The 17,534-nt window shown below is 53.0% G+C and overlaps 1 protein-coding gene across 9 annotated transcripts; it reads left to right on the plus strand.

Annotated features, from left to right (window-relative positions):
* The first annotated feature begins 5,266 nt into the window (after positions 1–5,266).
* On the plus strand, positions 5,267–7,999 carry Cdkn1c (cyclin dependent kinase inhibitor 1C). Of its 9 annotated transcripts, none has more exons than XM_028870955.2 (4): positions 5,267–5,459; positions 5,596–6,544; positions 7,090–7,228; positions 7,317–7,999. In XM_028870955.2, exons 2-3 carry the CDS (start codon positions 5,605–5,607, stop codon positions 7,221–7,223), a joined length of 1,074 nt encoding a protein of 357 aa, XP_028726788.1. In that variant the 5' UTR covers positions 5,267–5,459; positions 5,596–5,604; the 3' UTR covers positions 7,224–7,228; positions 7,317–7,999. The 9 variants fall into 9 exon arrangements, with proteins under 9 accessions (XP_028726788.1, XP_028726816.1, XP_028726825.1 ...); XM_028870983.2 differs by having other exon boundaries at positions 5,634–6,544; XM_028870992.2 differs by having other exon boundaries at positions 5,637–6,544.
* Positions 8,000–17,534: the final 9,535 nt, after the last annotated feature.

Genomic DNA, 17,534 nt, shown 5'->3' on the forward strand with positions numbered 1-17,534 from the left:
ACAGGGAGGTTACAGGATTAAGTGAGGTCTCACAAAACAATGCCTACAAGTCCTGTGGTCTGAGGACACAGCTCAGTTGTTAAGAGTTCTTGCCTAGCACACACATCCCCAGCGCTACGGTGTGTACCTGAAATCCCGGCACTTAGGAGGTGGAGGCAGGAGCATCAGAACGACAAGGTCATCCTTGGCTGCATATTGAGTCTGAAGCCAGCCGGGTCCACTGGAAGACTGTGTCTCAAAATATAATAAAAGAAAGTATCTTTCGGCAACTCCTTTCACCCCTGAGGTTCTGTCTGGGGATCTGAGTGTGTCTGTGGTGGTGGGTGGGCTACATCTCCCTGCAGTGGAGAAATACTTGGGGTACAGAGAGGATCCTCACCCTCCTCTCTAGGGGGTTGCTCCCTCCCCTAGCCTCTCCAGCAGATCCTGGGCTCTTCTGACACTGTAGCTATTGGAAGCTAGGCCAAAGGTAGGTGGCATGGAGGGACCTAGGGGTCCTGGGTACACCTCGTGGGCAGGAAGTTCTGATTGTGAATCCTGCTAGTACCAACAAGAAAGGGGATGTGGGGGGAGGGAAGCCAGGAGCACAAGATCTACAATGTAATTTCCTTGGCAAAGCGGGCCCCTTGGCCTGGGAACCCAGCCTTGCACGTAGTCTGTGGAAAGAGGGAATGCTGGGGGCTTTGGGCTGGTCTAGTGTTTGACTTCAGCTCCTACCAGCGCTTTAGACCTCCTCATCCCCGAGAGAGGGGCGTCAGGATCCTGGGGTGCCCAGTGGTTCTGAACTTCTAGAACTTGAGTGGGTCCTGGGCCCAGTCAAGTCATGCAGCTGGGCGCAGGCTCCCCGCCTCCAAACCGCGGCGGCGGCTAGGCGGCCGCCGCACGTGTCTGGGGGCGGCTCCTGCCTGCGGCTGTTCCTTGTTCGTAGTCTCCCTCTGCAGGGCCTGCCCTGCCCCTCCCACCCATTGCTGGGGAGTGAGGACCCCCGGCCCGGACCCCGAGTACAAGGCAGGCCCTGTAATCGGAGCCTGGGCCGCATGTGGCCGCGTCACCGGAGAGAGGCCGGCACCTGCGGAGGACGTGTCTGGCAGCGGCCCCAAGAACAGCCCGTCCTGGGGGCGGGGCGAGCCGAGCGCGGGAACTGGTGCGGGAGGGCGTTCGCGCTGCGCCCGCCTGGGGCCCCGCCAAGTGAGCACAGGGCGCTGCTTGGGGGCGGCGGGGCTGGTCTGTAACCGCGCAAACCCCTCGGAGCCTCCAGCCCAACCAATGGGGGCAGGAGTTGGAGGCTTGGGGGGCCGTGTGGGGGACATTCCAGGGGCTCCCGCCATCGCAAACAGCCAGCTCAAACTCCATCCAGGGCTTGGTCCAAGTGTTCGTTAAGATCAAGGCCAGTGAAGTGGCTGCTGCCCCTGCTTGCTGAGGGATCTCCGGCCGCATGCCGAACCTCTCTGAGCCTTTGTCTTTGGTCTGTCCTCTCTCTTGGGTGTTGAATTAAAGAAGTAAAGGAGCCCAAAGCAGATGCAGGTCAGAGACCGGAGTAGGCACAAGATGGAGACGCGTTGGGCCTCCGTGAAAGTGCATCATTATCAGGGAGGCAGCTGGAAACTGCCCCACTCCCCGATGATGAGACCCCAGAAGGACTATGGGAGGAGACTGCTGTCAATGGCCCTCCAGGGGCCCCCAGAAGCAGCAAAGTGTGTCACCCAGCCCTTCGACCTTCTCCCTCTAGTTCTGACCCTGGGTCTGCATTCTCCACCTTCCTTGATGGATGGGTGACATGTGCCATGGCTTCATGGAAAATTCTTCAAGGTCTTAATTTATCTGATAAGACAGCTCAGGGTCTTAGAATCTGAGAAGGCTTTCAGGCAGGTTTGACTAAGAACCAGTGGGGTGACAAATCACAGTCCTATATTTGGTTACCCCAGGAGGGCCCCAGAACCTGGGGCTGTGGGTCAGCGGGTGTGTATGTCAGGGAGAGCCATCCACGCAGGCAGGAAAGGGAGGCATGGGGCAGCCAGGAAGCCGGTGCTGCCTTAGTGGGCCACCAGGGGGCAGCATGAAGCCAAGGACAGGCTTCTTGGACCCTGCCTTCGTTCTAGTTAGGGGCTGGAAGACCCTCGGCACCCGGTTTCCTCAGGGTGCCTGAGTCCCTGTAGCTGAGCAACTATGCCGGTGTTGTGAGTGCGACCCCGGGACGTTCCGGGAAACTGAGCTGGCTTAGCTGCTCCAATCTCCTCTAAGAATGAAAGTGCAGGAGGGCTGGGATCAGGATTTTTCCTGCGTTACAATTCACTAATCAAATCTTGGAGTTGGTTTGAGGAGCTGGAGGGTGTGGGTTAAGCTGGCCTTAATCACCTAGGAGCCACAGCAAGGGTTTAATCTAGCTAGCCCGTTTCCTCCTCGGAACACAGTGCCGAAGTGCCGGCTTGCCTGCTGTGTGTTCTAGCTGCAGTCAGCAGCGCCGCGGCAGAGTCAGCTCCAAACTTTTCGCGATGAAGGACACAGCATTTATTTATTCATTCACTCATTCATTTATTTTCGGTGCTGGGGATGGAACCCAGAGCCGGTGTTCATACTTCCCGAGTGCCTTACCACTGAGTCACCCCCAGCTCTTCAAATTTTATCTCCTACTCCAATCACCGGCCGAGTGGCTGTGCCTGAGCCTTGCCACGACCCTCTTTTCTCTATTTGGTCCGCGGAGTGAGTACACACACACACACACACACACACACACACACACACACACAAAGAAAAAAAAAAAACCCCAAAAACCAGCTTCCATGGTTGTCATATAAACGGGTGCACATAGAAATTTTGCCAAAGATCTGTGGCAGAAACTGGTCTCTGGATTTAGATGTGTGGCCTTTCCAGGTGCTCCGGAGAAGCTAGAGGTGAAGAACACACACTGCCCAAGGGTGTGGGTGAAGACTACAGGAGTGAAACATCACTCTACTCACCATGTCCCAGAGCTTATACCTCCTTTATCCTACCAGAGAAGCCCAGGAAAATTGTCCCTGATGAGCCTGACACCAGAGCAGCACCCCACCAGCACCCCACCCCCCACCTCTCTGCAGCAACACAGTAAAAAAAAATTTCCTTTTTCCTTTGGATGTATTTTTAATGACAAAAATAGGTGATTCTTGTAGCCAGATAGATGTTTACTTACCTGTAGACCCCTTGGGCTGGAGGACTAGGTGAGGACTCAAGCCTGCTCCTGGAACCAGTGTGCTTAAGTCTGTGGATGCTACCCTTGACGTGATTTCGCCTGTCTCAGACTTGCAGAGGGGTCATTTTCTCCTGTGATGAGGTGGGACAAATAAACTGATGAAACAGTAATATCAAAATAGAAAGCAGCCGGGCAGCGGTGCCGCATACCTTTAGCCGGAGCACTCGGGAGGCCGGTGGATCTCTGTGCAAAGCGAAGAGAAACTGTCTCACAAAACTTTTTTAAAAAAAGTAGAAAGCAAACAAGAGGGTAACCTCGGGCAGGGGTGTCCTAGCCAGGCTGATGTCCAGTGAGGCAGGCTGCACAGCTCGTCTGGGTCTCTGTACTGTTTCTCCCAACAACTAGGGCATGGTAGCTCCGCACCACAGGGAGTGTGTCCAGTCTCATGGCAGCTTTTGGACTGGGTTGTGAGCAGGGTGGGCCTTCTCTGTCCTTGCCATCCTTGACAGCTGCAGACTGGGCATTCGGACTGTCGGGGAGACCCTAGGGGCCAGGTGGTCACTAACAAGCATGGTCCTGTGCCCAGGGGTCTCTGGGGAGGCCCCTGCGGCCTAGACCCAGGGACAGAACAAAGCCCTGACTCCTTCTGACCCTGGACTAGTTGGTTTTAGCCTTTAGTAAGGGGTTCACGGGGCCTCTCAGAAGCCTTCATTAGTTTTACTTTACTCAAGAAAAATACCGTGACATACCAATGTCCTGAGAGATTTGTAATGTGGTGTACTTGAGAAAAATAAATCCTCACAGGTCATGGGTGCTGGTTTCTCCACCAGAGCGGCTCCCAAACCCTGTCTCTTACCTGTTTCAGGACGACCTATTCAGTCTGGCACCTGGCTTCAGGGTTTGAAGACCTATTATCAACCGCGTGCCTTCCTGGTTGTTCCGAACTACCTAACTACTGCAAATAGAATTCTGTCTCCGAATTCTCAGAGGCATCTCTGCTGGGAGCTGAGAGCTTAGGGGCTCTGCAGGGCCTTTCAAGTATGTCCGGAAGTCCTGGTTCCCCATGGCGGGGGAGGGGGCCTGCTCCTGGCACATGCCGGAGTCACCTTCTGGACTCTCTGCCCTAAATAATGGACTCCTTTTGGCGGCGGAGGTTGGGGCGGGGGGTCGGCCAGCCACAGTCGTGGTGTGTTTGTGTGCGTATCCAGGGCCCTACCAAGAGGCACAGTTGTGGAGGAGGGGTGGGTCCTTCCCTATTTCCTGCACAACTGCTTCCAGCCAACCAAGGCAGGCAGAACTGGGGGCTGGATATGGCCTGACAACAAACCTGAGGTCCTGGGCATCTATCGGTATCGTGATGTAGGTACAGGCCAGAATGGGCCAGCTTGTGTCTCATCTGGGTAGGTGGGCCAATGGATCAGGCTACAGACCGTGGTTGAGGCCCTCAAGATCTCCACAATATTGTCCCTCTGGAAGAGAATGGGACTGACCCCTGTCTCTATCTCCTTGATAGAGGCTCTTAGGGCCAGCAGGTGTGCAGATGCCTCGAAGGCAGGGACACAGGCCTGAGTGCAGAGAGTGACTCCAGCCATGGTCCTGCTAGGGCCAGGACCCAGCTAGTAGTGGTGGGTTAAAGCCCTATCAGCTGGCGCAGCCCTAGTGAGAACAAGGCCGTGGAGATCGAAGGACTTGCACCGACGCCGGAATCGCCGAGGGGCTGTGCCCAGCTCCAGGGTCCGAGGGGGCGCGCGCGCGTCGCGGCTGCGCAAGCCCCCGCCTGCAGACAAAGGAGCCCGCGGGGGCGGGAGGGGGGAAATGGGGCGAGGGGGAGGGGCGTCGCGGTGTCACGTTACCGCCCGCAGAGCTCTTTAACTCGAGCCCCGCCCCCTGTCCCGCGCAGCCCGCTCGCTGCGCGGCCGCCAATCAGCGCACGCCCGTCGCCGGCCCCGCCCGGCCCCGGGGGTGTGTGCGCGCAGCCAATGAGCGACTCTAGGGGGCCGGGCCTCTGTGGGCGGGGCGGGGTGCGTCGGCCAATCGCCGCGGTGTTGTTGAAACTGAAAATACTACATTATGCTAATCGTGAGGAGGCCCGCGCGCGCGGGGGTGGGGCCAGCGCGTATAAAGGGGCGCAGCGGGCTGGGCGTTTCACAGGCCGAGTGCGCTGTGCTCGAGGGGTGCCGAATAGGCCCGACTGAGAGCAAACGAACAGGCAGTCAAGCTCCGAGGGGGCGCGGTCCAAGCTGGACAGGACAAGCGATCGAGACCTAGGAGCCTTCCGCCACCAACCAGCCAGGTAGCCGCCGCGTCCCTAGGCAGAGGCGGACGCGGGCTGTGCAAGGGGTCTCACCCAAGCCCAGCCTCCGCCCTCCTCCTCTCCCCTCTTCCTTCTCCTCCCGCTCCCTTCTTTCTCGCCGCCCGCGTTTGCACAGCCTTCGACCATGGGCATGTCCGACGTGTACCTCCGCAGCAGAACAGCGATGGAACGCTTGGCTTCCAGCGACAGCTTCCCAGCGATAGCGCGCAGCAGCGCCTGCCGCAGCCTCTTCGGGCCTGTGGACCACGAGGAGCTGGGCCGCGAGCTGAGGATGCGCCTGGCGGAGCTGAATGCCGAGGACCAGAACCGCTGGGACTTCAACTTCCAGCAGGATGTGCCTCTTCGAGGCCCTGGTCGTCTGCAGTGGATGGAGGTGGACAGCGAGTCTGTGCCCGCCTTCTACCGCGAGACCGTGCAGGTGGGGCGCTGTCGCCTGGTGTTGGGGCCCCGGCCTCCCCCGGTGGCCGTGGCTGTCATCCCGCGTTCTGGGCCGCCGGCTGGCGAGGCCCCCGACGGCCTAGAGGAGGAGCCTGAGCAGCCGCCCAGCGCCCCAGCCTCGGCCGTGGTCGCGGAGCCCACCCCACCCGCGACCCCGGCCCCGGCCGCAGATCCAGCCTCAGACCAGATTCCGGACGTGACCCCGGACGCGACCTCGGACCCGACTCCGGACCCGATCCCGGACGCGAACCCGGAGGTGGCGCCCCAGGACGGCGAGGAACAGGTCCCTGAGCAGGTCTCTGAGCAGGTCCCTGAGCAGGGAGAGGAGCCGGGTGCTGAGCAGGTCCCTGAGCAGGGCGAGGAACCGGGTGCTGAGTCGGGCTCTGAGCAGGGCGAGGAGCAGGTCGCGGAGCCAATCGAGGAGAAGGACGGGGAGCCGGTCGAGGAGCAGGGCGCGGAGCCGGTCGAGGAGCAGGACGAGGAGGAGCCGGTCGATGAGCAGGGCGCGGAGCCGGTCGAGGAGCAGGACGCGAACCAGGAGCCGCGCGGCCGGGAGCTGAAGGAGCAGCCTCTCTCGGGGATTCCAGGACGTCCCGCGGCAGGGACTGCTGCGGCCACTGCGAACGGTGCGATCCAGAAGCTGTCGGGGCCTCTCATCTCCGGTGAGCCCCGCACGGCCCCGCCCCGGCCCGGCCTCGCTTTGTCCGGCCGGCCGGGCTCTCCCTCGCCCTCGGGGGCCTCGCCCGGTCCCCGCCTCCTCCCGTGGCATTAAAGGGCCCGCGGCGCTTAGGGCGCGGTTGCGCCCGCACCCCTCTCCTACTGGTGGGGGTGCATCACGAAGGCTCCCGAGTGTGCAATGGGAGGGTGAGCCTGGCCGCGACCCACTTGGATCGCGGTCTTTGGCTGGGGCCGCGGGAGCCCTTAGGGCGCCGTGTGTGCGGCGAGGAGGGGGTTAAGTGCGGCAGCAGCCCCGGGGGGCTTGGCCGCGGGACAAGGGGAAATGCTTACACAGCACATTGCGCGGCGACGTAAACAAAGCTGACCCGCCGCGGACCTCGGCGCGGGCGGGGATGGCGCCCCCACCCCAGCCCCGCGCCCTGCGCACTCCGCGGGCCCCCTCGCGGGTCTCCGGGCCGGCCCCGCCCTGACCGGCGTGCGCTGTCGCCCGCAGACTTCTTCGCCAAGCGCAAGAGAACTGCGCAGGAGAACAAGGCGTCGAACGACGTCCCTGCGGGGTGTCCCTCTCCTAACGTGGCTCCTGGGGTGGGCGCGGTGGAGCAGACCCCGCGCAAGCGTCTGCGATGAGTTAGGTGAGTCTGGTGTCCCCCGGGGGTCGCGGAGGGGCCGCCCCCGGGGGGTTCCCGCCATGCCTGCTCACCTGAGTCCTTTTCCTCGCAGTTTAGAGCCTAACGGCCAGAGAGAACTTGCTGGGCATCTGGGCAGCGGACGGTGGAAGAACTCTGGGCTTCGCTGGGACCTTTCGTTCATGTAGCAGGAACCGGAGATGGCTGCGCAAAGCAGCCCACGGTTTTGTGGAAATCTGAAAACTGTGCAATGTATTGAGAACACTCTGTACCATGTGCAAGGAGTACGCTGGTCCCAAGGTGTAAAGCTTTAAATCATTTATGTAAAATGTCTAATCTCTACTCGCTCTCAGTGCAAAAAAAAAGAGAAACTAGAAAATGTAGAACGAAGGAAAAAGACGAGAAAAAGGAAAAAATGTATATTTGTACAAAAAGTTAAAAAAAATTATGATAACTTAATATTTGTATTTATCCATGCGTGGATCTCTCTGCCACGCAACTGCTGGGTTATTGATTATTACCAAAGGCACTAGAAATCACCAGCTTCAGATTACCCCACAAATGTAAATCTACTTTTATATTAGACTCTAGGGAAATGGTTGATGTTTAAAAGCCCCCACACGTTCATCTCCAGTTAGCTTACAGTCTCCCCCTGCTTTATTAGATTGTTCTTAAACTTGGTGACCAGACTGTCGAAATGGTTCCTGTGATGCCCATACCAACTGCCCAGGGCTCCTTGTCTGCCAGGTTCTAAATAAAGAGGCCCAACAAAAATGATTCTTCGTCTGTTTGTCTTTTTACACCTTTGTAGTCCCAGAGCTGGGGCGAAGAGGGGAGTCAACCAAGCATACTCACCACTTGACAGGGTGTGGGCTGCTTACAAGGGGGTGGGGGGCGCTTTCAGCAGGCATACTGACCTGCTACTCAGAGGTTTGGGAAACAAGTGTCTGTCCACAACAGACTCTCAGCTTTTCTCCTAACTCCAGCCAGGCCCTGATGGGGACTTGCAGGGCTTAGTACAACACACACAGTTCACATGTATCTGTAGGAGTTCTCCATGTGATGGAGCCCTGAAAACTCCATGGTTCCATAAGGCTGAGCATCTCCAAGAGTGGGCAGTGTGATGGCTTGGTAGGGAGCAGGGAAGGGGGGTGAGGAACAAATACTAGAGGTGGGGTGCCTGTGAGCAGGTGGGGTGGGGATGGGCCCTGACCCAGCTTCTGTGGAAGAATTCAGAGCTATGCCTCCTACATTCCATGCCCTGTTTCCCAACAGCCCACTGGTTCCAAAGAGCCCCCTTTTAGTAAAAAAAAAAAAAGGGAAGGGTCCTTTATACCTGGCCTATAAACCTATAAAGTGATGGATTTCAAAAGCAAAGGTGACATTAAACTGATTAGCCCATGAAATCCTTGCCAAGTTCCTTGGGCCAAGAGAGAACTCGTGGACAGTATCAGACTGTAAAGACCTGACCAAGATTTTAGAGATGTTCGGGGTGTATCATTAACAGAACCTCTCCTGAATACCTCAGAGGTCCAGCTGTGGTGAAATGTGCCCACCCCAATGAGAGGGCAGACCTCAGTGAGAGGGTAGGCCTTGCTGACTGCAGCAGCTCCTCACCTTGTTGGTGACTCAGGAATTAGATCCCAGCAAGGAAAGCTGCTTGCAGGCTCCTAGGTGCTCCTATGGGTGGAGGGGGAAACTCCCAGCATTTACCCCTGTGACAGAGCAGCCCTTTTCTCCATGACTTGAGGGTGGCCATGGTACTTGGGGTGCTGGGCAGCAGAGGTGTGGGTTAGGTCCTCACCATTAGGAGAGCACTGGTCCAGAAGCCTGGCAGGTAGCCATGGGGCCTCAAGGACCTGCATGACTATGTGGTGTGCACACAGTGCAGAGAGGCCTCCATGTACAGATTGGCCAGGCCTCAGTTCCCTGCTATAATTCTCACAAACACTAACCTAGGGCCCACCTGCAACCCCACATTCTATGACACCTGGTGGGGGGCTTCCTCAAAAGCATCCAGGGCTGTGTGAGAACACAGAGGCCAACGCCACCATCATTTCTTGGGTGCAGTAGAAGCCGAAGGATGCCTGGCCTAGGAAGCAACATCCCACATGTGACTCGGAGCCCATGTGGTCCCAGCCAGGCCTTCTTGACCTTGGGAGTGAGTTTCTCTATTTGAGCTGGGAAATGTCTGATGTCCTATGGCTGCTGCCCTGGGCATGCAGGATGTCGCTGGTACTGTCCTGTCCTGTGCCCAGATGGAAGGGCACTTGCTAGGTCTGTTGTACTAACCACCCAAGTGGTAATGATACATGATGGTAGGGGGAGTCACCCTGGGAAGGGTGGGTGAGTATCTAAATAGGGGTGATCCAGGACCCCTCAACAGAATAGACTGGACCATGGGGGAGGAAAGGGAAGAAGGGTGTGCTGGAGCAGAGGAGGAGGAGAAAGAGACTCTGGGGCTGTCGGGCTCTCAGGGGCTGCCTGGGGCCTTGGTGGGACTTGGGCTACCACCATATGGGTTGTTATTGAGGGTGAGTGTGTGCTTTGGGGTGTGACTGGTGGGCCTCCTTCTGCCCTGGTCTCTTGAGCCTGATTGACAGGGTGCAGGTTGGATTTGGGGCAAGGCAGTGAGGAATGGACACAAAGGGATCCACTACTAGCAGAGGGCAGGAGAGCCAGCAAGAAGGCAGGTACGACAGGAGGGCGCTGTGCTATAAAAGCTGGGTGGCTCATCTTCCAAAGGAATGAGAGATGCCAGAGAACTCGGGAAGAAGAAAGTTGGCACTTCCAGGCTCCCTAAGACCCTCTGTGTGGGAGGCAAAGATAAACCCAGTGAACCACAGTACACTGAGACCAGTGTTGGAGACTGCTGAGCAACACCCAATCTTTACTTAAAACAGGGCACAGTAGGGTTTCTAGCTGCCAGCATATGCTGACTGCACAAGATCAGTGGAATCAGCAGAGGAAACTTGCCGTGTCTGGGCCCTGAGGCCCTGGGGTATTCCCGGAATAGGGAGTTAGAGTAGCTGGGGGCAGGGTTAGGGACTGCTATGAGTTGTATTTAGCTGGAAGGCCTGAGGTTGCTAGGGTTGATGTGAAGTGTGGGGTGGGAGCAGATCGCCAGAATGAGGGAAGGGAAAGGGCCAAGCTCCCTGCTTTGAGATATAAGTTGCAATCCAGGCCATCACCACCCTGATTTCCCTTTTTGGATAGGCCATGAGAGCCTTGGAGCATGTTCATTATCTCAACAGCCCTGGGGTGAGGTATGAGCACCCATGTCACAGCTGCATGTATGGAGTGAAGTTTTGAGAGGCAAGCTAGCTTGCCCAGTACCAATGCTGGTTCAGCATAGGAGAGAACTGGCCAATGCATAGCCTGACTGGTCCCCAGGGCCAACAGCACTGATTTGGTCTCCTGCTTTTTGTGTTTGTTTTTGACACATTGTTTTTTAATGAAAGTTCACGGTTTACATGGGGGCTCACTTTTGGTGGGTTGTCCTATCTGTGGGTTTAGACAAATGTGTGATGTCCTGCGTTCACTATCGAAGTATCAAGGAGTGGAGTCCATCTGCCCTCCTCCTCCACCCCCAGCAACCCTGATCTTTTCAGCTGCCATAGTTCTGCCTTTTCTGAATGACTGTGTGCAGCCTTTTTAGACTAGGCAAAAGGGCTTCCGTGGCCTTCCCATGGCTTCTCTTTCTTTTTAGCACACAATATAGTAGCTGTAGGGTGCTCTACACTAGTTTATCCCACCATCCACTGAAGGGCATCATGGCTGCTTTCGGTTTGGGCAAGTTTGACTCAAGTCCCTGAAAACATCTGTGTCAATCCAAGTTTTCAGTTCACTAGGGCAAACACCAAGGAGTTCAGTTGGTGCGTCCTGTGGGAGGAGCCTGTTTGGTTTTGAGAGAAGCCACCAAACCTCCCGGAGGGGCTGCAGTGTTCTGATCCCAGCAGCAGTGAGAGAGTTCCTGTCGAGGACTGGTTTCCAGGGCTTCTCCTCTGTGCCACATCTACCACCAACCAATTCAGGTGAATCAGAACAGAAACCAGGATTCGAAAATGACTCAGCAAGTGAAGGCACCCGACGCCATGGCTGATGGCCTGAGTTTGATTCCTGGGATCCACATGGTGGAAAGCAAAAACCAACTCCTACAAGTTGTACTGTGTGTACTGAGCACGCGCACGCACACACACACACACACACACACACACACAAACAAACAAACAAATAATGTGTTACAATTAAGAAAAGAAAGAAAATCTGAAATGGGGATGTGACTTAGCTGTTAGAAAGCATGCTTATCATTTACGAAGCCCTGGGTTTGATCCCCCAGCACTGCATAAACTGGGTGCAGTTGTACATAGCTGTAATCCCAGTACTCAGGAGGTGCTGGCAGGGGGGTCAGAAGTTCAAGGTCATCCTCAGTTATATAGTGAGTTTAAGGACAGAGGGTAGCCTGAGCTACATGAAATCTGTCTCAATAAACAAATAAATATAAAAAACAAAGAAAGCAAGTTGAAGATATGGTCCACACCTGTCACCCTACACTTGGGAGGCTGAGGTAGGAGGATTGTCATGACTTTAAGGCCATCCTAGGCCAAACATGATGCCCCAAAACAATTCCCCCCAAAACAAAACAAAACCAAACCCCTATATTTAATCTTTAGTACCAAAAGAAAAAAAAAATCAAACCTAGAATCAGTTGTATGTGGCTCATGTCTGGTGGCTCGAGAGTTCCAGGTGAGTCTGAGTTGCAAGTGGGGACCCTATCTCAAAAAAGTGGGGGAGGAATGACAGAAACCCTTTTAGCTGTGCACAGCATGGCAGAGCACAATTAAAAATTGACACTGATGGTCTCCACTTTGTCTCAGTTCATCATCTTCTTTGACCTGGCCCAGGATGAAGAACCAGAGCTGTGGCCCATCCTCTAACTGGCTGTGAGGGCCCTTGCATTATTGCCAAGATATCTGCTGCCCTTCCTTACAGGCGGGTCTACCTCTCCTGTGTTCTATGAGACCTGCACAGGTGACTATTGCTGCCTAGTGAAGTGTGACTGTCCTGTGTTCCTTCTGAAATGAGCCTGCCTGGGCCAGTGTTCTGCCATTTTGTCTCTACCTTGGGACTGGCAAGATCTGAATCTGGCTGCTCCTTCCCAGAAGTCAGAGCAGAGTTCAGCCACAGCCCACAAGTCTGGTTGTCAAAGAGAGTGAGAAAGCGCCTTGCTTTCTGTTAGCCACTGAGGGTGTGGGGTGTGTTTGTTGGGCAGCATAGTGAAAACCAAGTTGACAATACACTTCCCAGATCACCATCTGGAGGAAGGACACCAGGAGCCTGGTGACACTGTATTGTCATTCTGGAGGCTTGGTGCTATGTTTTGTACAGTGTTTGAGTGTATCCCCCAATGGCTCATGAGAGGGAAGCTCTGTCCCCAAAATGTTGGTGTGAATTGATGGAGGAGATAGTTGGAGGTCCTTAGTAGACTGGGGGCATACCCTTGGAAAGGATGGTGGGATCCTCAGTCTTTCTCTGGCTTCCCATTTTGTGATGTAATTTGTCCTCTCCTATGTACCAGCCATGAAGCTCTCACCAGAAGCTTGCAGATCCTGGTGTTGTCTCCTCAAACCTACAGAACTGTGAGCTAAGCAAATCTTTTCATTTTATAGAGTATCTAGTATCATATAATTTGTTATAGTAACAGAATATGAACTAATACACCTGGGAATGTGTCCAGAAATGATTCACAGACTCCTGAGAGTCATAGACAGTTCCCAACATTACCAAATCCAGCTGTAGAGACACTGAGTATCTTGGGATATGTGATGTAGATAAAACCTGGAGTACAAAGGGGAAGTGGCCTCGCTCAGCAAGCCTTATGGACTTGGGAAGAAATGCTTTGATCTTTACTGTCCTTAGAAGCTCCGGGAATGATCTTTCTCCTCTGTCCATGTGGCTTCAGCATTGGCTCAATTCCCGTGCTGTCCAGCTCCCATCATGGCTGCATCTCCACCACACATTACCAATGGCATGGAGTCGGGTACAGATCACAACTGGCATTTTCTCTTCTGTAGCTAATACTTATCCCAAGTTTTTTGCCAAGTCAAGAACCATCCAGTGCTATGTGGTTATAAGTTGGGGGTCTAGGGAGGGCTGTGCTTTGTGGGGCTGCAGTGAGGGTGATGTACCAGAGGTTGACATCAACATCTAACACAGCTCACCCCCTACCTCATCCAGGAAGGAACTGCCAGCAGGTCCTCTGTTCCTTGCACTTAGTCTCATCCTCAGACCTGTCTGTGCTTCCTCCACATATGCATGTCAGAGGCCATGCACTAGTGTTTGGGGAGACCCGGTCAGACTTGAGCAAGCTCTCAGTCCTGGCCCTAGAAGTGGCACCTTGTCACCTCTGCTGCATGTGAGTCTCAGCACAGAGACCTCCAGATTCAAGAAGCAGGAGGCAGAGTCTAGTCCTCTGATCCTGAATCTGCAGCCATCATGGCTAGAACAGCCCTTAGTGTGGGGTTGACTTCAGGGCATAATTGCCACCTGCCTTTCAAACAAAAGCAAATATTTTTTATCACCTGAGCAAAAATACTCAGCAGTAAACAACAACAAAAAAATTATCGAAAACTTCTTGAGTTCAGCTTGGTGGGGGGCAATGGAAGGTAATGGGGATGGATATGATTAAAATATATACATGTATGAAATTTTCAGAAATATAAATTAGGGCTTAGGAATGGTTCAGTGGCTAATGTGTTTGTCGTATAAGCATGGACAGGAGGACTTCCGACTCCCAGAGCCTATGTAAGTGCCAGGTGGGCACGATGGCTTGCTTCCAGTGCCAGCACTTAGAATATAGAGACAGGGAATCCCTGGAGCAAGCTGGCTAGTCAGACTAGCCACATCAGTGAGCTCTGGGTTCAGCTCAGAGACTTTGCCTCAGTGAATAAGATGGAGAGAAATTAAAAACTCTCAAAGTCAACTTCAGGTATCCATATACATATGCATACATGTGTGCATCCACATATTTGAAATATATGCATACCACACACATGTGAGAACACACTCATGTACATCATACATGTGTGTGCAAATACATGCATATCACATATGTGTACACACACACATGTACACCACACCTGAAAAAGAAAAAAACAAAAATAGAACAAATTTAGAAAGCAGTAAGAGTCAGCAACGAGTAAATAGAGAACTCATGTAGTATGTTAAATATGCACAGTCTTTAATGAATGCCAACAATGGCTCCTTAAAGAAATCCAAGAAGTACGATGTGATTATAAAAACAAACTTCCTGGGGCTGGGGATGCTGCTCAGTCGGTTGTACGTTTGCCTGGCATACAGGAAGCCCTGGATTCCATCCCTAGCACCACATAACGGGCTGTGATGATTCAGGCCTGGGACCCCAGCTCTCAGAATTGGAGACAGGAAGATCAGAAGTTGAAAGTTACCTTTGCTGCATAGCAAGTTTAAGGGCAGCCTGGGTTACATGAGACCCTCTGTCATAAAAGAAAAAAAATCTTTTGTTTGACACGCCCAAATGGCTTTCTGCATGCCACATCAAGAAAATGTGCATGTAGGCAGGAGCAAGGACACTGTATCCTGGAGCCACTGAGACGGCACCACCAAAACACTTAGCCAAGACACCCACTAGCAGCCCTTTCTGCCTTTGTTCCTGGGTTGTGTGTGTATATGTGTATACATAATACATTGGGTGTGTGTATGTGCCCTATCATATAGCCCTTGTGTATATTTGCACACACACATCTAATTTGTTTTTAAATTTGATTTTTGCATTTATTTATTTTATTAAATTTATTTTTTGTGTGTGTATGTATGTATGTGCACACATGTGGAAGTCAGAGGCAACTTGTGAGAGTTGGCCCTTTTCTTCTACCATGTGGATTCAGGTCATCATGCTTAGTGGCAGTTGCCTTTACCCAATGAGCCTTGAATCTCTTGGGTCTTGTATTTATTTATTTATTTATTTATTTATTTATTTATTTATTTATTTATTTATTTGTGTGTGTAGGAACACACATGCAGCAGTGTATGTGTGGAGGTCAGAGGACACTTGGGAGAGTCAGGTCTCTTCTTCCATGATGTGGGTCCCAGGCATGGAACTCAGGTTGTCATGATAGGCTGCAAAACCATCTGGGCACTAATGTGTCTTTTTTTGTTAACTTTGTGTCTGATGTTGAATTTACTCAGCAACTTGAAATAGTGTTGCTTACGCTTCCTGAAAGATTCTTAGGGAACTTTGCAAACAGAGACAGTAATAAGTAATGTAACAACAAACTAACAGAGAACGCCCCTCTGCCTTTCAACAGAGGTTACATTTTACTCTTCTTAAGTTTCTGTTTCCATTTCCTTTTTGTTTTCTCTGCAGTGCAGTAAACTGATCCCAGGCTCTGCTTCCTGCAGATACCCACCGGGTTTGTGTCCCCAACTGGCCTTGTCCCACAGGCGAATCTTCTCTACTTGGAGGAGCCTTCCTTAGCGATGCCAATCCAGGAGCCATCATCAGTGCCGCCCATCTAGCACTGGTTGTTCTCTGTAAGGCCTGTGGTTGGCTACTCTCTAGCCAAGTCTTAGGAGATGCTGGGTAATTTTGTACTCAGTACCACCATGTGTCCAGTGTCCTGCTTCCCTGACGGGTGGTTCCCCACTGGAAGAGGGCATCCATGTGTACTCACCCCTGAGCCCTGACTGGTCCCTATGCCCCTGCTCTGTTGAGCTTCTGAGACACTGATCTATTTTTGGTGACCAATAGCAACTAAAAAGAGAGTGACACATGGGGACACTAATGGTTGAAGGACCCTGGCAAGCTGAGGAACTCATCAGCTGAAAACCAGACTGGGGTCCTCAGCCACCATGAGCTGTCCTTTGGGACCATAAGGGTTTGTATGTAGTTAGAAATCATCTCTTCTGAGCTAAGCATGATGGCAAAGGCTGAGAGATGGAAGCAGGAGGATCAGGAATTCAAGGTCATCTTTGTGAGTTCAAGGCCAGGCTGGGCTACACAACGCCTTGTCTCTAAATAAATAAAAATAAATAAATAAATAAATAAATAAATAAATAAATAAGCAAATAAATAATTTTGAAAAAAAATTAACATTTTGTTCTTTCCCTTGAAACTACCCATTGTCCCAGGGAGCTGCCCCAGGGCCACATCCATGGTAATGGGGACTGTGAGCAGGGCCTTGGGTTAAGATGGTGTCTGGGTGTTTAGGGCTTGCTAAGCTCCTTGGTCAGTATCTATGTGAATTGGGCTTGTAGCTGTCCAGCTCACCTTGGGTGTGGTGGATCCAGCCTGGCTTTGGGCAGCAGGAGGCTGTGGCCATGCTGGACTCTTCTTGTTCTGTACCTCCTCTTCTTGCCATGGTCTGACTCCCCTTGCCTTTCTATCAGCTCTGGCTTCATGATCATGAAGAAGGTAGACAAGAAGCCTGTTTCCTTTTATGGGCCTCAGTTGTCCCTTTCTGATGAAGAGCATGTGATCGAGAGTCCAGCATCAATGACCTCAAGGTGTAGTCAACCTTCTCTGGTCTTCACTTAGTCCCCCAAAAGGCTCCCATCTGTCCAGATGCCAAGGCTCATATGATGTCAATCCCATCCCAAGCCTTGTCTGGTGTGAGGCCTGGGAGATACTCCTTGGCCTGTCGAAGTAGAAAAGAGTCCCAACCCTGTTTCCTAGGTTTTGGGCATCTTTCATGTTGATGGCCTCATGGCTTATCTTTTGACCCCAGTATTTCACCTTCAATCTTGAAGTCCAAGGTTTGGATGACAAGGACTTAGCCTTAAAGACATAGTGAATGTAGACCTGAGAGGTGAAGCTGTTAACACCCAGGGTGTGAAGGTACCTCAGAGTCCAGGAGGCCTTCATAATAATGTTGAGTGTCAAGGCTTAGGAGAGGTGATTCCATCATGAAGCCCCAAACACCCTCATATCCCTTGTGCCAGCCACCATCTTGGAAGCTCATGACAGTTGCTAAACTATAGGTGCCTTGTACTGGACTTGCAGCTTCTAAAGTGTCAGAAAAATACCTTTCAGCTTTGCATAAACAGCAGAGTGTCTGGTGTTTGCTCACAGTGCACTGGGTGGCTGGGGAAATAGCCCAGTGGTAGAGCACTCACCTAGCATGTGCAAGGCCCTAGGTTCAAACCCCAGAACCATTTAAAAAGAAAAGAAAGTCACAGTTCACAGGAAGTGGATGCTCCTGATGGTCTAGAGGCCATTAGGTACCTATGTGTGGGGAGCTGTGATACATGGTGAGGTGGGCAGGGGCTTGGCTAG

This window comes from Peromyscus leucopus, chromosome 1 (genome assembly GCF_004664715.2).
Source record: "Peromyscus leucopus breed LL Stock chromosome 1, UCI_PerLeu_2.1, whole genome shotgun sequence".
In the NCBI taxonomy this organism is placed as follows: Eukaryota; Metazoa; Chordata; class Mammalia; order Rodentia; family Cricetidae; genus Peromyscus; species Peromyscus leucopus.

Coding starts and splice junctions, on each gene's coding strand:
- Cdkn1c (XM_028870947.2), top strand. CDS start 5,605: ATGGGCATGTCCGACGTGTACCTCCGCAGCAGAACAGCGATGGAACGC. Junction 6,581..7,089: donor GTCGGGGCCTCTCATCTCCG/GTGAGCCCCGCA, acceptor TGTCGCCCGCAG/ACTTCTTCGCCAAGCGCAAG.